Genomic DNA, 22,759 nt, shown 5'->3' on the forward strand with positions numbered 1-22,759 from the left:
TGAAAATCATATTCACTAAAGGCAAGATGGACTGAAAATCAACTGAAAATCGACTTTAAACAAACCATAGACTTAAATAGACCATCGCTCAAACCATCGGTACTTTTAAATAGACTTCTATTCAATAAACTTGTTTACTAACAGTCGAAAACCATTGACTCAAAATCAACCACATATCACTGAAAATAATAGATACATCTGAAACAGGTTTGTTTCACTTTTAAATCATATGCATTTGGCTGAAACCTCATTATGATGCCTGCAAAAAGGGACATGACCATATGGTTTCACACAGGGTCGGACTGGCCTACAGGGGTACAGGGGAAAACCGGGGTGGGTCCCACTGCCTGTGGGCCCACCTCCTCCTCTAGTGATCAGATTCCAGACTGTGCACTAGAAATATACATTATATTTATGTTACATTATACTTTCTAGAGTCTATTGCTGTTGTTTATCTGGCATATGATCATCAATGCATTAGCGGTATTTACTATATATATATATATATAACATACTTTATCTCCACTGTGTGGAAATGATAGCACTCTCCAGACTAGGATATCAAAATAAATCAAAGATTGTTCACATTTAATGTCAAAGTCAATCTCACAGTTCCCAGAAGGTATCCAATGTTTCGGTCCACACCAGGACCTTTTTCAAGGTTTAGGCAGCACAGTCAAAAGATTCAGCTTTTCAGCATAAGTCACGGTGAAAGTAGGAAACTGCTTTTGACTGTGCTGCCTAAACCTTGAAAAAGGTCCTGGTTTGGACCGAAACGTTGGATACCTTCTGGGAACTGTGAGATTGACTTTGACATTAAATGTGAACAATCTTTGATTTATTTTGATATCCTAGTCTGGAGTGCTATAATTTCCACACATTGGATCTTAAGTATGTTGTACTATGGGACCCACCTTGTGTAAGGTTGGACTTTGATTGGCACCGCAGCTGCTGGCTGTGTTGTGTGAGAGTGCAGGGATCCCCACCTACCCACCTATATATATATATACATATATATATATATTTATAAAGAGGCCCAGACCATATACTCTCTAATGGTTAACAACAGCAATATATTGTAGAAGTGCACCATAGTTCTGTGAACGGGATCAGTACGAGATCCCGACGGTCGAGATCCCGGCGAGCGCAGCGTGTCCCGTCGCGGGCTCGCTGTCCTCGCCATGCTTCAGGTACGGTGGCGACCACCACCCAAGAGGGGTAACCAGCCGGCGGTCAGGACTCCGACCACCAGTATTTCAGCTGGTGTCGGGATTCCGGTGTCGGTATCCTGACTGCCAGGATCCCAACAGGCGGTCAATTGAGTGCCTCCCCTGTGAAGTATAAAGCCTCTGTGGTAGCTAGCTAGCCACACCCATAATGGATACTGGCCACACCCATATGCATGGGCCCCTACCACAGCATTGAGCCAGTGGGCCCTTCATGCCCCAGTCCGACACTGGTTTCACTCCAATCACCACCTGAATCAAGGTGTTTGCAGGTCTTACATGTGAAATGTTTTGGCCAATAAGAAAGCATTTATATAATGAAGTCGATTTAAGTGTTTTTTAAGTGTGAATTGACCACATTTAGAACTTCAAATAGAAATTACATCACCAGCAATTTATTAATAGAACTAAAAATTGATTCTTAGTAAATACACTATTTTGAATATTGGTCTATTTGAGTCAATCTGAGGCGTTTTTAAAATAAACTAAATGAATAATAAATAAAATAGATTCTTGGGGACAAATGTAATAGCGCCCGAGTCGAACTCTGACTTTTTTTTACAGAGGCAATCGTGTACAAGGCATAATTTAGCCTTGTACATGATTGCAATTTAATAAAAAACATAATTAATGCATACATAGAACAAAAGATAAAAATGGTATGAATTCATACACAGTGGTTAAAAGGTGGATATTACCAATTATATCTGGTCAGGACTGGAATAGAGCTTTGTTAATGGAGTCCGTTCCAATAATGCCCCTGTAAAAATTATTAGCCCAATGCAACAAGAGTTTCTTTGCAGAGTGGATCCATTTAGAGGTGCATGCAATTTACCGTTAGAGGGATGGTGGTTTTGCAATGTCCTGTTTGGTGAATAGGTTCCTCATGCAGTACGGTAATAGGCTGAAAACTCTCTGGATCTCTTGTAATTCAAAGATGGTATTCCGGGGCTGGTTCGGTTCCAATTCAATAGGCGTCCTGACAATCTGACAACACCTAACGCGTTTTGCTGCATATAGCCTGCAGCTTTTTCAAAGGCAGGCCTTGTAAATGTTTTCTGCTTTAAAAAAATGTACGCACTCTATGACATCCAGCCCGATGTGTCTGCAAATAGAGAAGTACACAAAAAGCACAGGGCTCTGGGAGTGGCATAGCTGCAGCCCCATGTTCCTTGCGTCTGGCTAAAAGGGTGCCTGGACAGCAGCCTGCAGTCTGTACAGCCATTCAGAGCGTCCTCAGGATGCTCCAGGCTCTACTGTACTTCCTGGTGCAGTTGGCCCCACCCTCCCTACACAACGACATTACATCTTTTAAAAAATGCTTTATTTTAAGAGATTAATTTATTAACATTGTAAATACGTGAGACCAGAAATCCATCAGTAATTAGATTAGTGCGTGGTATAAAGCTTTCTTGCACTTTTGTGTATTGTGAGTAAATAACCAACAATGGTCCTCATTCAGATGTTGATGGAGTAGCAGTTCATGCATGTATGTACCGGATGCACAGTACTGGTCTGCGATGTCTGGCGCACTATGGCATCAGGCTTTCAGTGACTGACAGTCTGATGCCATTTGGGGGCGGGGGGGGGGGGGGGGGCAGCGATAGCCTCTGTTTCTCCATGTCACTGCCGTTATGGAGGAGGAACAAGGCCAGTATCTCCATCAGTGGAAGGAGATTTCCTGGCTTCTAGGTATGACTCTTGGCAGCTGGCTTAGGATGCTGACGGTCAGAATACCGACCGCGGCATACCGATGCTTAGAATTTCAACAGAGGTCGGATAAGTATGCTAGCCCTCCGCCCTAACCCTAAAGCTGTCCCATGCTGCCGTTGAAGATCCAATACTGCATTCTTGGACGGAAGGCTTGATGCCTCCTGTGCATTACCATATTAGTGCTATCGCTGCTTCTTCTATGTAAGCAGCAGCAACAGTACCTCCAGCCACACCTGAATGAGGGCAAATGAGTCATTATAATGTGTGAATATTAACTCTACTGCTACTAATTCCAATGTATCACTTTTCCTAGGTATTGAACCTGTTTCTTGCTTTGTTGCTGAGCTCTTTCAGTGCAGATAATCTGGCTGCCACAGATGATGATGGGGAAGTGAACAACCTTCAGATATCGGTCATGCGAATAAAAAAAGGGATAGCTTGGATTAAATCAATCGTACGCAACTTTATGCAAAAGCACTTTAAAAAGAAAAATGCTGATGAGAAACCTTTGGATGACATGTATGAGAAAAAAAGCTGCTTAGTTAATCATGCAGGGGTGGACATCAATCGAGATATGGAATATCAGAAGAATGGCAATGGCACAACCAGTGGTATTGGAAGCAGTGTGGAGAAATACATCATAGACGAGGATCACATGTCTTTCATAAATAACCCAAATCTCACAGTCAAAGTGCCCATTGCAGTAGGAGAGTCTGATTTTGAGAATCTCAACACCGAAGATATCAGCAGTGTATCTGATGAAGAAGTAAGTACGGATGTGAATACCTGTTCTTAAAGACCAAACAAAATAAAACACATTTTTTTTAAAGCACATGCCACTTTTGATTCTCATTCATCAGTACCTAAGGCTATTTTTCGTCCACATAGCTGACACATACTGTAAATAATACATAGAAAGACCTGATTACACACTACCACTGGGTACACACATTCCAGATCCTTGGCTAATCGGGAGCTTTTAACAGAGCGTGACCCCTTGTGAGAGGTGGCAGCAGAGCTGGGAGTGAAGGTCAGACTGTCATGCGGCTCCTCTGGGATCGGGAGGTGGGCTGCACATGAGATGCGACCTCTGGATTCCAACCATTGCAGGGGCATTTTAAACCAATGCTCCTGCAGCTGACCAGCATACACATCTATACAATATCGGGTGATCGGTCCATGGATTGTATAGATGTGCTTTTAGCTATTGGACACTGGTCTAAGCAACCAAGCATTACAAGGGGGATACTCATTCTGGTCATCTGACCTCAGAGATAAGTTGTTTTGAACATTGTATTACAGATATTCTGCCTTACTTCAAACACAAAATCAGACAAAAAGCAATCACTAGAGGGCTTCATGTGATACAGAGGTCTATTCATGAAGCAGTGAAAAGTGTGGAGAAGCGTGACAGTGGAGAAGTTGCCCATGGCAACCAGGCAGCTACTACGTATAATTTTATAGAATGCACTTTCTAAATTTTACCTCAACACTGACTGGTTGCCATGGGCAACTTCTCCACTGGCTCACTTCTCCACACTTATTACTGCTTCATGAATAGACACCACAATGTGGTGTGATTTTTATTAAAGCTAAGTACACACCTCAGCAATGTGTGGTTATGTGACGTAATGATATATGGCAACAACGTACACACTATCTGCCGTACGAAGATGCAATATATCTTTACATGCTTAATGTAACAACACTGCGTCGTCTGTAGATGAATTGAGTGGATTTGTGGGACATATAGTACTACAGGATTGTCGTTGCGATCTGTCACGGATTGCAATATCGTACAATATATCATGTACAGATGAGTACTCTTACATCCTTGCTGCAGTTACGCAAAGTAGCCCTTGAAGTCGCGCCATGCCATGGCTGAGCGTCTTTTTTTGCATTTAATCCTGTGAACATGCATCTTAGATGCAAAGTGATGTTTTCATGTTTTCCATGAAAACACTGTAGCATAGCATTTTGTATGCAAATACAGTCGCAGTCACACAGAATATAGACATGCCGCATAGCATTTCAATCAGCAGAAGCTGCTTGTGCGTCCTTTTGCATTATTTTGCATCTGATATGCAGTTTAACGGGAAAAACGCAAATAAAGATGCTCAACGCTACTGAGTCACACGGCACTCACGCGTTGTGTAACACGACTTGTAGCGCACAGAGCAAAGATGTATGAGGACACATCTGTAGTTTTGCGATTTACCTCACATTGTTTTAATGCTGATTAAGTGCCAGGATCAATTATTAGTCTTGTACAAATTGCAATAAATGATATCCAATTGGCGCTCCAATAGCACTTATGCAGGCTAATGCAGAAACTTAAAAATGACGCTATTTCAGGAGATTATGTTGATGCAGAGAAATAGTTAATTCACTGTGACCCTCAGTTTGTATCATGTTCAAGCAGTAGAGGTTAAGTATGTTTTTTAATAAAGACATTTTCTTAAACTTTTTCTTTTTCTTCTAAATAATTATCTTTTTTGGTTCAATATACTCCTCTGAGGTAAAAAGAGAAAACGCACACTTTACCAGTGCTGTAAATACACTTGATAAAAACAATGACAAATCCTGATTGATGTATTTTAAGTTTATATGGAGTGTGAAGTGGCTATGTAAAGCCGATACAGATGTGCAGACCGGAGCCACAATAAGTTCAGTATATCCACCCGATTTAGGGCCTAATTCAGACCTGATCGCTGTTGTGCTAAATTGCAGTCGCCGATTATTGAATGACTGTGCATGCTCTGCAACGCACAGGCGCGACGCCAAACAGGGACAGGATGGTGAGAAAATTTTGATCGCAAGGTGATTGCCAGGAAGAGGACGTTTGGGGGTGGTAACTGACCATTTTCTGGGAGTGTCAGGAAAAACGCCGGCGTTCCCAAGAGTTTTCTGGGAGGGTGTGTGGCGTCAGCTTCGGCCCCGATCAGCCTGTTTCTATCGCATGGTCGGAGTAAGACCTGGGCTGCACACAGACTGCACACAGTAGAAAAATCATTTGATAGTGATTGAGTTGCGAATGGATTTGCAGATGTCAGCTGTCTGGGGAGGTTTTCGCTCTCTATGGGTGGTGACTATCTGATGGCAGACTTCTGCAAATTTGCAGCATAGCAATCAGGTCTGAATTAGGCCCTTAGTCTCACAGATGCCTTGACAAAGAACTGAGGTTGGAAACGCGTCAGCAGCAGAGTGGGAGTGAATCATACATCAGCCAGCCGCTGCAAGTGTCCTGCGGGAGGAGTGTGAAGACAGGGACCAGTTTAAAATCTATGTCCCGGGACCTACAGTAACATTAAAATAAGTTACTCTTTGAAACGTCTGACTCGCACTTCTGGTTATAGCAGCTAGTCAGGATTTGTCATTGTGTATTTCCAGCAATGGTAAAGTGTGTGTTTTTATCTTATAATAAATCGTAATAATATCATACACTGTACATCCCTCTGTTTTCTCTTTTCACAACATTTCTTAATCAAATTACTGAGACTTTCAAAGGAGTCTCAGTAATTTAATAATATAAATAATTGATTGATCTTGACCCTTTAACTGCATTAAAATGAGGTGCATTTCATAAATTGCTCCAGCAGGTTTGGTAGTCAGGTTTACAATGAAATCCTGATCACTGTACATAGAATCAATTTATTTCACAAGTGATTTCCCCTGCCTTCCAGATGATATATTGTACTTCATTTCCGCTGTTTTTCACAGGGCTCAATTTTTCTCTTTTCATTTTTGTGACTTCTGTTTATGCGTCTAAAGGCATGTTTACACAACAAGAGCATATACACTACAAACATCAAAAATATATAGCAATGTGAAACTAAAGCAAGATCACAAGTTCAATAACTGTAAGGTGCACAATATAAAGATGCCCTGCCACGTTTAGATGCTAGTGCAATTTGGATATAGGAATACTCATAAACTGCCAATTTCGTGCTGTTTCCAGTGATCAGCTTTAGGGCAAAAGCCTGAAGCCTGAAAAGAGACATACGTTGTTGCTTCTTATAGTCTACTGCATGGGTCTTCAACCTGCAGCCCTCCAGCTGCTGTGGAACTACACATCCCAGCATGCCCTGCAACAGTTTTTCTATTAAGGCATGCTAAAACTGAGGCAGAGCATGCTGGGATGTGTAGTTCCACAACAGCTGGAGGGCCGCAGGTTGAAGATCCAGGGTCTACTGCATTATTATCAAATGAAGATGGTGACCAGTTCTTTATACAGATACTGTATTACCTGATACACAAATCCATTTTACGCCATATGGTAAGAGAAGTGTGGTGCATCTTAGACGATCCGTGGGCTTTATTCAGTGCAAAGAGCTGCGTGGCATAACGCAAAATGTCGATACTTTGTGCATGCGCTGGACCCGTATGCTGTGCATGCGCACAACAGGTCTGCTACGGAGGATGCATTGCGGCATCAGACTGTCAGTGTCTTCCATGTAAGCAGCAGCGATAGCTTATTTGTTCACATCTGAATCCAACTTTTTTCTAAATTTTAAGTCTTATTCACATCCTAGCCACATACAGTAGCTTACAGTGTTCTAGTCACTCAGGACTAGTATTTTTGTCACAAATGAATTGGCTTAAAGTTGCAGATTAAGCACAGTGATATATGGCGTGAAGCATGGAGCCGCTCACTCTTATTGGATCTCAGTCTTTTGCGTTTTTACACAGGTTAGCATCTCAGTTGTGCACAGCAGCTACATGCAGTGCCAGCGCCACTTATCAGGGCACTTGTGGTTTGCTATTAAGGTGCATATTATGTCTGTGGTGAGACACATGTTGCAGCTAAGGGGGACATTTACTAAGCAGTGATAAGAGCGGAATAGTGAGCCAGTGGAGAAGTTGCCCCATCAACCAATCAGCAGCTCTGTATCATTTTATAGTATGCAAACGATAGATGTTACGTCAGTGCTGATTGGTTGCCATGGGCATTTCTCCACCGGCTCACTTCTCCGCTTTTATCACTGCTTAGTAAATGTTCCCCTTCATCACAAAGTCTGTGCCTCGGGAAACAGGGCTATTTGGGTCACTTTGAGGATAGGTGTATGTGGACATACTGTATCTGTATTCCCATGTAAATAACATTGGGCTTGATGTATTAAGCGGTGAAAAGAGTGCAAAGGTGGACAGTGGAGAAGTCACCCATAGAAACCACTCAGCTTCTATCTATTATTTTGTAATATGTATGTCACAAATGCTACCTCAATATCTCTATAAAAATTGAAACTCCATCATAGCATGGAAAACATAACTTATAGCAGCCATACAATAATTCAGTTATAACATTTAGAGATAAAAGCTGTTTGGTTTTTGTTTTACACATGTTATAGGGTTTATGTTTTCATATACTATAGTTTTCATTTTTTTATTTATTTTCATGGAGAAAATGGATGACACCAGCTCCTCAGAGGGAAGTACTGTTGACATAAAACCAGAAGTAGAAGAAGTTCCAGTGGAACAGCCAGAAGAATATCTAGATCCAGATAACTGCTTTACAGAGGGTATGTGGTTTCTTTAAGCTTAAATGTTATTTTTTTTGTTTTAGGGCTACTTACACACAGACATTTTGGGGGTGATTCAGATCTGATCGCTGGGCTGCAAACTTTGCTGTCCTGCATTCAGATAGTCGCCGACCCCAGAGGCACTGTAAATTTACTGTGCAAGTGTGCGATCGCATGTGTATGCCGAGCTGCAAAAAAAACACTTTGTGCAGTCTCTGTGCAGCCCAGGACTTACTTCTACAGTGCGATGAGAACAGGCTGATCGGGGCCGGAGCTGACGTCACACACCCTCCCTGAAAACGCTTGGGAACGTCTGCGTTTTTCTGGACACTCCCAGTAAACGGTCAGTTACCACCCACAAATGGCCTCTTCCTGTCAATCACCCCTTGCGAACACCCATGCAATCATATTTTTCGCATCACCCCATCGCTGACAGGCGATGCCCTTTGTTGCTGTCCGACGCGTTTGCGCATTGCGGTGCATACGCATGCACATTTATGACTTGATCGCCCGCTGTGCGAAAACGCACAGCAGCGATCAGATCTGAATCACCCGCTTTGTTCCCACCTGTCAAGATGGTAATGACTGTGAAATGCAACATTTTTCTTCTTCTGATGGATGGATGGAAATGGGAAGATCAGGCGGAATGAAATAAAGGCAGTACTCTTTTTTACTTACTAATGTCACTTATTTAAGCTAGAAAGGAAGACTACATGCAGTATTTAAGATTATAAATGGCAGCTTTGTGATTCAGTATTGGTCCAAAAGAGAGTCCATGTCATCAACTTGTGCTTTCCCAGAAACAAACAAGGCACGTAATCTGCATACAGGTTGTGCACCTGTGTGTGGCATACACCATCGCATGGTCTGAATGTCAACAGTGAGTCTTGTCATGCAAATAGTCAGAATTTGACACCACCTTTAAAGAGGCATTAATCGGTCTCACTGACTAAGGTTCATAGGGTACCGTCGACTCCATCTGTCTAGCAACAATAGTAAGGAAATGTAGTAGGATGCTCACTCTTACAGTGCACTTCTTGCAGGCCTAATGTTAGCTGCTAATGCTACTTTCAGGTTCCTCTTCTAGAGCCAGTTTTATAGTGGTGCGGCCAGCCAGCATCTTACCCTCACAGACCCAGTCAGCTAACCACTCTAAACAATGGTGACAGTGGGGTATCCACACTACACTTATCAAAGATAGGCATACAGAGGAGCCTGAACGCCTTACCGGGTTCATTGTCTTCGACCAATCCTGCAGAGAGCTCTCTGCTCCTGCAGGCCACTGTTAAGCATTCTTTAGCTTACATCCTAACCCTGCAGTCTACAGGCACAGTCTTCACCATAGGAGCAGTGGCCTAAGTGCTGTAAGTTCTTTTGCATAAATGATCACCACATCTCCAGGGCTTTAGGGTTTTCTATTCTTCTTCCTCCAACTATTATTCTTCCACCGTCTTATTTCTTTGGGATGCTGTTCAATGTCTGTGGCTTCTTCTTGTTTCCTTGTGGCCATTGGGCTGATTGTCCTGGCCCTGCGCAGGCTAATAGAAGATGACGCAAGAGGCTAGGATAGTGACCATCATTTGACATGCCTGCGGTGTCCCAGGATTTGTTTGCCAGCTGTGTCATTTTCAGTGCCTCCTACCTGATAGGTACAACTTGAATCTCTCTAGATTCACGTTTGCCATGCCCTGAAAGAAGTGATGACTAATCAATGCCATCACATTACAGGCCTGAGCACTCTACTACAGAAGCCCAACAATATATGCACTTAAAATAATGGAAATAATGTCACAGAATACATAATTGAGCTCAAATGAACATTATTTTCATTATTTTACAAGGACGTACATCATGCAGAAATAAAAATGTTCATAAAACAAAAATCCGTGGGCAGTACGGATAGTGTAAGGGTTAGCATTACTGCCTCACAGCACTGAGGTCATGGGTTCGATTCCCACCTTGGCCCTAACTGTGTGGAGTTTGTATATTCTCCCCCTAATTTTGTGGGTTTCCTCCAGGTGCCCCGGTTTCCTCCCACAATCCAAAAATATACTGGTAGGTTAATTGGCTCCCCCCCCCCCCCCCCCCCCCCCGAAAAAAATGAAACCTAGCGTGAATGTTACAAAAATAAACAATGGATTATGCATTCCTGGATTGGGATAATGGTAAGTCTCTGAATAATGTCTCTCATAGAATCTTGTGGTAGTGGCAGTTGGAGTTCTTCTTTTTATCCGCAAAATAACCTCAGAGAAACGACAAAAAAGGACAAAAAACACCTCTCATAGTGTACATCAGATAATCATGGTATGAAGTGTGTGAAATACATAGACGGGATTTACTTCGTACCCTTTTTAGGCCTCCATTAAGCCAAATTTCACATATCGAACACACAATTCTTCATGTGGCTCTTTTGGAATTCCCACCTGGTGACCTTCACACACTGTGGTTGATCTTGATATAACTATTGCAAATCTCCCTCAAAGAGATATAAGAGATATATATCTGATGTACACTATGAGAGGTGCTCTTTGTCCTTTTTTGTCGTTTCTCTGAGTTTATTTTGCTGATAAAAAAAAGAACCCCAACTGCCACTACCACAAGATTCTATGAGAGACATTATTCAGAGAATTACCATTATCCCAATCCAGGAGTGCATAATTCATTGTTTATTTTTGTATCATTGTCACTTGACATCTCTGTGGGTGGGTGTCAGGATTATTTTTGCAGCACCTGTTTTGAAGCGCAGAGTTTCTTATATTTCTTCTGTATGCTTCCCTAGCGTGAATGTGTCTATGTGTACATGTGATAGGGAATATAGATTGTAAGTTCCACTGGGGCAGGGACAGATGTGAATGGGCAAAATATTCTCTGTAAAGCACTGCGGAATATGTGTGCGCTATATAAATAACTGGTAATAATAATACATATCCCCAGAGGAATATTAGAAAGATAAGTGTGCCATGATCCAATCTCTGTGCCTACTAGACTGAAAGGTGTAATGTTTATAAATGACTTCACTAGAACTTTATGAAGCATACTGTGTGTAGTATATATACTCTGGGCTTCATTCTGAGTCATACGTAAGCCATACGTATGTGGCCGCATGTACCAATCTTTTGCAGACTGCACAAGTGCCGCAGCCCTTTATCGCATCTGTGAATAGGTGTTACTGGATGGCAACTGGATTTACTCTAGTGAGAGGACCATTTTGTGGGCGTGTATCCAGAGTTACGCCAGATTAGGACTTGTGTAAATACCAAGAGAATGCTGTTTTCAGTGATACCTCTTACGCCGAGCATGTGTTGAAAGAAAGTTCCAATGATAGTGATGATGACTAGTCTTGTGGACAGATTCTGGGGGCAGTGTAGTTGTAAAGATCCATGCAACTCAGAATACACTCTGATGCTCAAAAAAATAAACAGAAGAGGAAAAAATAAGACAACCAGAGACTTTTTATGTTTTTTGCACAACCGTCAGCGGGCAATGGTGTAAGATTTTACACACTGTTTCAAATAGGTAAGTGTGATACCTAGAAAGTCATTGTTTTTTTTATTGTTTATATCCAGTATACATTATGTACCCACTCTTCTTATTCTTTCTTCCCGCCTGGAGGAAAAATTATTTCATTTGATAGTTCAGAATAGTGCCAGATCAACAACACTCTTTCACGCAATGCATTAAGGAGCTTGGTTGAAGGCCCCGCTGATCCTTGGCTGCTTAATTCCGAACTCATACACCCCTTCTCTTTGGCGCAGACCCACCAACTCGCTCATTTAATAGGTAGGGATGAGCGGGTTCGGTTGCCTGAGAACCGAACATCACATCCCGAGCACGGATCCGAGCCCGGCTTTGTACTTCCCGCCAGACTCGGAAACCAGAACGAGACAAAACGTCATCATCCTACTATCAAATTCTCACGGTTTTGGATTCAATATAATGAGCTGTGCATCGCTGCCATTTTCACGCTTCCTAGAGAGTGTAGCGAGAGGACGTGTCTCCTCAGTGTCTGGGCGGGAAAGTGGTGTGGCGCGTGGGGTGGGGACCTGCTCTTATGTGTCATTCCAGTGCTGTCTTTTGCTGCATCAGTCCAGTGGTGGTGTCTTGTGCTGCCTCAGTCCAGTCATAGTGGTGGTGTCCTGTGCTGCCATAAGTCCAATGCTGCTGTATAAGTCCAGTCCAGTGCAATGGTGCTGTGTTGTGCTGCCATAAGTCCAGTGGTTCTGCTATATAAATCCAGTGTAGTGGTGGTGTCCTGTGCTGCATCAGTCCAGTGGTGGTGTCCTGTGCTGCCATAAATCCAATGGTGGTGTCCTTTGCTACTATAAGTCCAGGGGTACTGCCAGATAGGTCCAGTCCAGTGGTACAGCCATATAAGTTCAGGGGTACTGCCATATAAGTCATGGGGTACTGCCGTATAAGTCCAGTCCAGTGGTGCAGCCGTATAAGTTCAGAGTGCTGCCGTATAAGTCCAGTGGTACTGCCGTATAAGTCCAGGGGTACTGCCGTATAAGTCCACTGGTACTCTCGTACTAGTCCAGTCCAGTGGTGCAGCCATATAAGTCATGGGGTACTGCCGTATAAGTCCAGTCCAGTGGTGCAGCCATATAAGTTCAGGGGTACTGCTGTAAAAGTTCAGTAGTACTGCCGTATAAGTCCGGGGGTACTGCCGTATAAGTCCAGTCCAGTGATGCAGCTGTATAAGTTCAGGGGTAGTTCCTTATAAGCCATGGGGTACTGCCGTATACGTCCATGGGTACTGCCGTATAAGTCCAGTCCAGTGGTGCAGCCATACAAGTTCAGGGGCACTGCCGTATAAGTCCAGTGACACTGCCGTATAAGTCCAGGGGTACTGCCGTATAAGTCCAGTGGTACTGCCGTATAAGTCCAGGGGTACTGCAGTATATGTCCAGTCCACTGGTACTGCCATATAAGTCCAGGGGTACTGCCATAGAAGTGCTGGGGTGCTGCCATATAAGTCCAGCCCAGTGATGCAGCCATGTAAGTCCAGGGGTACTGCCGTGTAAGTCCAGGGGTACTGCTGTATAAGTCCTGGGGTACTGCCATATAAGTCCAGTGGTAATGCCATATAAGTCCAGGGGTACTGCCGTATAAGTTCAGGGGTACTGCCATATAAGTCATGGGGTACTGCCGTATAAGTCCAGTCCAGTGGTGCAGCCGTATAAGTTCAGAGTGCTGCCGTATAAGTCCAGTGGTACTGCCGTATAAGTCCAGGGGTACTGCCGTATAAGTCCACTGGTACTCTCGTACAAGTCCAGTCCAGTGGTGCAGCCATATAAGTCATGGGGTACTGCCGTATAAGTCCAGTCCAGTGGTGCAGCCATATAAGTTCAGGGGTACTGCTGTAAAAGTTCAGTAGTACTGCCGTATAAGTCCGGGGGTACTGCCGTATAAGTCCAGTCCAGTGATGCAGCTGTATAAGTTCAGGGGTAGTTCCTTATAAGCCATGGGGTACTGCCGTATACGTCCATGGGTACTGCCGTATAAGTCCAGTCCAGTGGTGCAGCCATATAAGTTCAGGGGCACTGCCGTATAAGTCCAGTGACACTGCCGTATAAGTCCAGGGGTACTGCCGTATAAGTCCAGTGGTACTGCCGTATAAGTCCAGGGGTACTGCAGTATATGTCCAGTCCACTGGTACTGCCATATAAGTCCAGGGGTACTGCCATAGAAGTGCTGGGGTGCTGCCATATAAGTCCAGCCCAGTGATGCAGCCGTGTAAGTCCAGGGGTACTGCCGTGTAAGTCCAGGGGTACTGCTGTATAAGTCCTGGGGTACTGCCATATAAGTCCAGTGGTAATGCCATGATAAAGCTGAATATTTATCGTATATAAAACACTTTAAGAGGTCTAAGAACACTGTACGCTATCTACGTAAGAAGTACCGTAAGGGTACGCAAGTTGCGTAGCGATCGCTCAACCGTAGTCGAGACGCTCAAGCGTCACGTTCGCTTACGGCCTAGTGATCACAGGCAGACACGCTAGTGGCTGTCGACTAACGTAATGATTCGCTGTAGCGTAGTGGACGCTCGAGACCACGAGGAGATCACCAGCGATGCAGACGCTTACAACGTTAAACCTTTATATCTATACCTTTAACAACGAAATACACAGTAAACCTTAGTGTAGAGACAGAGTGTAAGTGCAACCTGGTGTAACCTGATTAACTACAAAGCTGCTTGAGCGTCACCGACGCTCAGGGAATACTTAACACTATAAGAAATACACAGATACCTGGGCTTAGGGTCCAAAACCTATTAAATGTATTATGACTATTATACTTGCAAAAAGAATCACAGTACAAAGCATACACTACAATATAACATAAACCAACTAACCAGATAACTACACAGGAAATATAATACAATACAATAAAGGGAAAATACGAGAGAAAGATAGAGAGAGAGAGAGAGAGAGATGGCTCACAGTAAGACAATATGATTACGGAGAAAACTTACGCACAAGGGGAAACGATCGCATGCGCCTCGATATCCAGCTCCCGATAATCAGCAATGAGAACCGTTGAAGAGAGTGACCTGGGTATCGTCGGCCTGCCTATTTATGCCCCACACACAATACAATTCAATGGTCCCTACAATCTCATTGTCCATTGGACACAGGAATTCGGCTTCGCATTATAACAAAAGGTCATAGGTTGATTCATACAGGTGGGCTGTGACTGTTTCCAACTGTTCAGGTGGGTGGGATACTGGGTTTCCCGCCGCATGATTAAGTAAGAACAAATAATAGTAAATGGACATAAACTTCTTATGTCCATAACTATTCGCACGAGCGATTAATCCGCTCCAAACCAACACCGGAATATTGCTATTTAAATACTCTTCCGATGGGTACCAAACACTACTGTATGACCCCTGTTAGACCCTTCGTACAATGCAAAGAGGGATCTCTCTGTTCAGGAACATGCTATGTTAATCAAACTTTCAGAATCTATCAAAGGGACCATGATCTATAAAATACCTAATTAGTGAAAATATGTAACGATTGAGTCGCACGCTACGACTACACAAACTTTACCGTAAATACGCATACCGAGCACCAGCGGGTGCACGCAACAGCGGGTATGCGCACTCACGGGAGAGCGCACGCATGCGCAGCGCGGACCTGAATGAGGTGCAAAATATGTCAGTGTGCATAGAGATATTTTTCTGACTTTGACAGTCCACCCTTTGGCAGTCAATAATAACTGCCACCTTCTAAAACATTTCAAAAGGAGAAAAATATATGTCAGGGGTTAATTCATTTCCATGGTTGGGTAAGGGAGGAGAGAGGAGTAGGTGTGAAGAGGGTATGACCTAGTGAGATAGCAGAAGCATGTGTGTATGAGTCCATGTTTGGGGGGTCATGTATCATCGTGCCGTACGTGTTGTAAATCAAGCTTCGAGGTATTGCGAAGTATACATTTGAATTCCTTCTTATCCCGTATTAAGGGTCTGTGGATGGGCTGTCAAACTCTACCGAGCTCATTTCGGCTTTTAGTTGTAACAAAATGGGGAAGCACATTTTAGTTGATGATACATGAATAGGGGAGGTATGTGGTTGCTGATATCTGTGCCTGTATTCCCTATCGACTATGTGTGTTATTACCTGAGGGTTGTAGAGATGAAGATAAAGAACACTTATGGAAAATGCAGTGGTATTCTATGTCAGGTTAATGTACATCTGTCAGTTGAAGTTTTGTTCGGTATCAGTTGAAAGTCGTCTTCTTTGCGCTGTGTTGCCCATTAGGTGTGAGCAAAAAGCTTTGTCAATGCCATTAGATTTACAAAAAATGTTGGGCTAGCGTAAGTTTAAGAATTCTAGGGAAACTGGGGATCCATGGCAAAGTTCATCAAATGTCCGTATCTCAAGTGGTCAAAACTTCTTCTTTGGTCTGTCCGTTGTCTGTATAGCGTCTCGTCAACTTCCTCGTCCAAGGGGGTCTTTTTATCTTGGAGAAAAGCCAGAAAAACAGGTGAAAGAAACGGACCGTATAATCGCATTTTCATCACATCATTGTTTCTATCGTTGGGTCATAAATCAAATCCAGGTTAATTACAGTTTCCTCACTCCTCAAACTCATTACCCTTGTACGATGTTTGCACTTCATTAAAGCCTGACCGCATCTAAATATCAATCCAATCGATATGACAACACCTAAGATACATAGGAGAAACTTCCCAACATCCATTATGACTCCTTGAGCCCAGTCTCCTAAACCGGAGAACCAATTTCGCGGGTTCAACCATGACACCCAACCAGTCAGCTCATTACCTACAGCAGCAAGAGTGAGATTGTGTTTTCGGCGAAATTCCCACTTCAATTGGAGAATATCGTCCATCTTTTGGTCTATGACCTCGACCGGATCCTCGGTGCTATTCGTGATATACGTGCAACACTTCACGCCGTACTGTGTTGCCAATGTAACACAATATCCGCCTGTCACTGCTGTGAGGTTATTAAGAACCATTCTATGCTGTACCAGTTCTGTTTTATAAGCTTGAAGTTCCCTTCCAGTATATCTAAACGTGTCATCATACATTTCAGTGATATTATCTAACAAATTTGCGAGCGCCGAGATGTATCTATAGTTCATCACTCCTCGAGCGGTGCGAGTGAAATCTAATGCCACCAGAACCTGAATCCCGGTGGATTCATGGATCAGGTCAGAGGCCGGATGCTCTAACCTTTCTGTCAGTTGTCTTTTAACTACGTGCTCGTAATGAGTGTGAGTATAAGGATCTTGGGCACCACGGTGTATGTCTTTCATTTTGTCATGTGACACAGTCATTACTTCAGGCAATACCTTTCCAATATAACACAATCCTTCAGAGTTTGGGGCAAGCCACTTGTACGCCTTTCTCCCGCATATGAAATATGCATCATCGGGGAGAACATATGGGACGGAGAAGGACATAACCATATTACACACCTTCCAGGTGAAATCTCCTAACCCTAATTCTTCCATCTGCTTAATACACGTATCAGGTTGTACGATATGTGCACAGTATCCTGGTGATACTTCTCCAACTCTAGTAATTCTATTTCCTAAGGTATACCTATACCTGAAAGACTTTCCTCTACTGGCTATGTGGCGTACAAGCTCTGTATCTGTAGGCATTCTATCTGCTCTATGCGAAAAGGTCATGGTGTGGTTACTCCATGACACTTCCCAATTTCCCGGCTTTCTGGGATTGGAGATGTTGAAACATAATAGGGACCTATCCACATGGTATTGGTGGAGCTTCAAACTAGGAGGGCTGGAGATATTAAACCTCCTGTCCACCGGTCTCCCACCATTTAACTCAAGTACCTCCCCTATCGTTAAAGGAAATGGTACTAGCCCTGATTTGCTATGACCCTGAGGTACTTGAGAGCATACCCAACAATCTGTTTTGTTTAACACATTACCCACTAAGGAGTGATAGTCACTCAATGGATGCCGGTCCATATGGATATTAAAACTGGATTGGCATTTCTTAATGCACCCATCCTCAATGATATTGTTACAGAGCCTACAGATACAGTTTTCTTCAGCTAACAATCCTTCACAATTCCTTCTATGTTCAATGCTATCGGATCGTTTTCTGATACTCGCCTTTGCTTGTTGGTTAGGTTGATCTTGGAAAACTACGCCTCCATCTTTATCATCAGAACCCATTCCAGAACCTCTCTCGACCTCCATGGTACTCTCGCCGGAACAGACTGCTCTGGTCAACATCATGGTCAACAGGAAAATCCGGATCACAGTCTCTTGGGGCAAGTCCATCTTATAGGAGGAGACGAAGAAGAATGAAAAGGGGAAAAAGAAATTTGAGGGAGAGGGGATGGGAAGTGGAGAAAAACAATAAAAGGGAACAGGGAATCGACAACTGCTTTCGGTCTTCAAGGCTCAGGTGCCGCCTCAGTCCTCCTGGAACAGACACTCCAGTGATACAACCTCTACCGTCTGTTCCTTATCACGGGACTTCTCTGGATCAGCAACCTTCTTGCAGTGGGATGAATGGACCCAAGTCTCTCTCTCAGCAACCTTCAATGCTGTAGTGCTAGTCAATAAGACCTGGTATGGTCCTTCCCATCTGTCAATAAGGCAACCTGAGCGTAGAAAATTACGTATCATTACATACTCCCCAGGTTCAATGTCATGACAATTACTATCTGGTAGATCGGGAATCACCAACTTCAGATTATCATTTTGATTCCTTAGCTGTTTGCTCATGTTAATCAAGTACTTTACAGTTACTTCATTGTTACATTTCAAATCATCCTGAGGGTTAATCATAACATGCGGTTGTCGACCAAACAAAATTTCAAAGGGGGACAGATTAAGAGGGGACCTGGGAGTGGTTCTGATACTGTACAATACAATGGGTAAAGCTTCTGGCCATGTCAATCCTGTCTCTGCCATCACTTTACTCAATTTATTTTTAATAGTGCTGTTCACTCTTTCGACCTTCGCACTCGCCTGTGGACGGTACGGAGTGTGCAGCTTGCTATCAATTCCCATCAACCTACACATTCCTTGAAAGACATCACCTGTAAAATGGGTACCCCTATCACTTTCGATTATTCTAGGGATACCATATCTACATACAAATTCCTGCACAATTTTCTTAGCAGTAAACATAGCGGTATTTGTAGCCGCAGGAAATGCTTCGACCCAATTCGAGAAAACATCTATACAGACAAGTACATATTTCAAATTCCGACAAGGGGGTAATTGAATGAAGTCAATCTGTATTACCTGGAAAGGGCCGCCGGCAGGTGGGATATGGGATGGTTCTGTAGGTATTGCCTTTCCAATATTCTTTCTCAAACAGGTAAGGCATGACATTGCTCTTTTACTCGCATGAGAGGAGAATCCTGGGGCGCACCAATATGCTCTTACCAACTTGCACATCCCTTCCTTGCCTAGATGAGTCAGCCCATGAGCTGCTTCAGCCAGACATGGAAGGTACGCTCTGGGTGCCACCGGTTTACCATGTCCATCCGTCCAGAGTCCTGAGGACTCCTGGCCATATCCCTTTGCCTTCCAGACTGCCTTTTCCTGTGTGGAACACAAATTTTGCATTTCACACAACTTCTGTGTGTTGATGGTATTAAATACCATCAACTGTGTTGTGTCTGTCTGTATGGGGGTAGCAGCTGCTAACTTAGCAGCTTCGTCTGCTCGGCTGTTACCAAGTGATACTGGGTCTTGGCTATATGTGTGTGCTTTACATTTGATAACAGCCACTCTGTCGGGTTCCTGTATCGCTGTTAGAAGCCTTTTTATGTGAGCTGCATGCGCTACCGGTGTACCAGCGGCCGTCATGAAATTTCTGAGGCGCCATAGGGCTCCGAAATCATGGACTACCCCGAATGCATATCTAGAATCGGTGTAGATATTGGCTGACTTACCCTTAGCCAATTCACATGCTCTGGTTAGGGCGACCAGTTCAGCAACCTGGGCTGAGTGAGGTGGGCCTAGCGGTTCCGCTTCTATGGTGTCTTGGTCATCTACGACTGCGTATCCAGTACACAAGTCTCCCGAGTCTGACTGTCTATGACAACTACCGTCCGTGTAGAACGTGAGTTCTGCATCTTCCAGTGGGTTGTCACTGATGTCAGGCCTTGTGGTAAAATTTTGGGTCAAATATTCCATACAATCATGTGTGTCCTCCTTTGTATTAAATCCTCCTTCCCCATCACTCTCACCTTCCACCCTTTGTGCCTGACCAGGCACACCTGGGAGATACGTTGCAGGATTTAATGCACTGCATCTCCTTATGGTGATGTTTACGGGGGCCATTAGTGCCAATTCCCATCTTGTAAACCTCGCTGATGAGACGTGTCTGGTTTGGGCAGAATTCAATAAGGCTGATACTGCATGTGGCGTATGGATTGTGAGGTTGTGGCCTAGCACGACATCTTCGCTTTTTGTCACTAGCAATGCTATCGCAGCAACGCTTCGCAAGCATGTGGGGAGGGATCGCGCTACCGTGTCTAGCTGAGCGCTGTAGTATGCAACTGGCCTACTGGCATCACCGTGCTTTTGGGTTAGTACACCTGCCGCGCAACCAGCACTTTCTGTTCCGTATAGTTCAAAGGGTTTCCCATAGTCTGGCATACCTAATGCTGGTGCCTGCGTTAGGCACTGTTTGAGTCTCTCGAATGCTGTTTCGGACTCGTCTGTATGCGAAATCCTATCAGGTTTGTTTGAGGAGACCATTTCTTGCAAAGGTAACGCCAAAATGGAAAACCCTGGGATCCAATTACGGCAATACCCACACATTCCTAAAAACGTTCTGATCTGTTGCTGGGTTTGTGGCAGAGTCATGTCTCTAATTGCTTGGATTCTATCAGCGGTCAGGTGTCTCAGTCCTTGTGTTAGACAGTGTCCCAAATATTTTACCTTAGTTTGGCATAATTGTAACTTGTCTTTGGACACCTTGTGTCCTGTGTCTGAAAGATGAAACAGGAGCTGTTTCGTATCCTTCAGAGATGCTTCCAGTGAATCTGAACACAGCAGTAAATCGTCCACATACTGTATCAATACTGATCCACTCTCTGGTTGGAAAGACTGTAAACAATCATGCAAAGCCTGAGAAAATATACTTGGACTATCTATGAAACCTTGGGGTAATCGAGTCCACGTGTATTGGACTCCTCTGTATGTGAATGCAAACAAATATTGGCTGTCAGGGTGCAGAGGTACCGAAAAGAAAGCGGAGCAGAGGTCAATAACAGTGAAAAATTTGGCAGTGGGAGGGATTTGCATTAGGATGACAGCTTGATTTGGCACTACGGGGAACTGACTCTCAACTATTTTGTTAATCCCCCTTAGATCCTGCACTAGTCTGTAACCCCTCCCCCCACTCTTTTAAACAGGGAAGATGGGACTATTGGCAGTGCTGGACGTTCTTACTAGAATGCCCTGTTGTAGCAAGCGCTCTATTACTGGGTAAACTCCTAACTCCACCTCTGGCTTCAGAGGGTACTGTGGGATTTTTGGAGCTATCCTACCATCTTTTACTTGTACAACTACTGGAGCTACGTTTGCCATTAATCCAGTGTCTTGTCCGTCTTTTGTCCAAAGTGACTCTGGTATCTGAGATGTCATCTCTTCTATCTGGGATGGATTCCTATTTGTCATAATGGTATGTGACATTAATTTTGATGGGGAGTCTAACATGTCTCGCACTTCCTGAGCGTGATTCTCAGGTATGTCCAAGAATACACCTTCAGGAGTACAATAAATGACGCACCCCATTTTACACAGTAAGTCTCTTCCCAGGAGATTGGTTGGTGCCGATGCAGCCAGCAAAAAGGAATGCTTGGTATGCAAAGGCCCTATTGTAATCTCGGCTGGTTTGCTAACAGGGTAGTGCTGGACTACTCCTGTTACTCCCATGGCTGGAATTGTCCTACCAGTGGTTCTCATGCCCACTGTCGAATTTATCACTGACTTGGCCGCCCCTGTGTCTACAAGAAAGTTTAAAGTTTTACCAGCTACATTAATTGCGATCTCGGGTTCACTTCCAAGGTTGGCAATCAATTTTACTGGCTGCAGATTACAGGTATGGCCACACCCCTATTGGGTATGGTGACCTCCCTGAATCCCGCTGGCAGCAACTACTTGTGAGGGAGATAGCTGGGAACTACCAGAGGCATGCCAATCTCTGTTCGGGGGATATCTTTTTGTTTCCCCTGTATGTGGCTCATAACTCCGTTTCTGTGGACCCCGATCCCAATGTCGTGTGTCATGTCGTTGTCTAGGGGGTTGGTATGAGTTTCGTGGATTCTTTACTCTACAATCTCGTGCCATGTGTCCCTGTTTGTGACAAGAATAACAAGTAACCATACTTGACTTACCCACAGGGTTTGGTGATACAAACAAAGGCTGCCTTGTGGTCAGGGCCTGTATACTTACTGACATTAATTTATCACCTTGTTGCTCCCTGTGTCTGGTGATGTTTCTATCGTGATCAATAGCAGCCTCTCTCAAAGTAGCCACAGACAGACCTCGCCAACATGGTTGTGTGGTCTGTACCCTAGTCCTCAATGACTCTTTTAAACCATCCATCAGTACCGATACTGCTACTTCCCGATGGTTTGTGTCTGTTTTAATGTCCTCTATGCCTGTGTATTTTTCCATTTCTAATAATGCTCTGTGAAAATACTCTGCAGCTGTCTCTGACTCCCTCTGTTTAATGGAGAATATCTTATTCCATTTAGCTACCGCTGGGAAATACTCTTTTAACTGCAAGTTTATTCTTTTCACATTATCTTGGTTGTACACATC

General features: G+C 43.8%; 1 protein-coding gene across 4 annotated transcripts in view; it reads left to right on the forward strand.

Moving 5' to 3' along the window:
• The window catches only part of SCN8A (sodium voltage-gated channel alpha subunit 8), a 369,246-nt gene that overhangs the window by 293,650 nt on the left and 52,837 nt on the right, over window positions 1-22,759 (forward strand). For all 4 annotated transcript variants that reach the window (XM_063952263.1, XM_063952260.1, XM_063952259.1 and 1 more), the window contains 2 exons: window positions 3,253-3,705; window positions 8,341-8,458. In XM_063952263.1, the coding sequence (XP_063808333.1) occupies window positions 3,253-3,705; window positions 8,341-8,458 (571 nt within the window). The remainder of the gene's footprint in view (window positions 1-3,252; window positions 3,706-8,340; window positions 8,459-22,759) is intronic.

This window comes from Pseudophryne corroboree, chromosome 2, assembly GCF_028390025.1.
Source record: "Pseudophryne corroboree isolate aPseCor3 chromosome 2, aPseCor3.hap2, whole genome shotgun sequence".
Lineage (NCBI taxonomy): Eukaryota > Metazoa > Chordata > Amphibia > Anura > Myobatrachidae > Pseudophryne > Pseudophryne corroboree.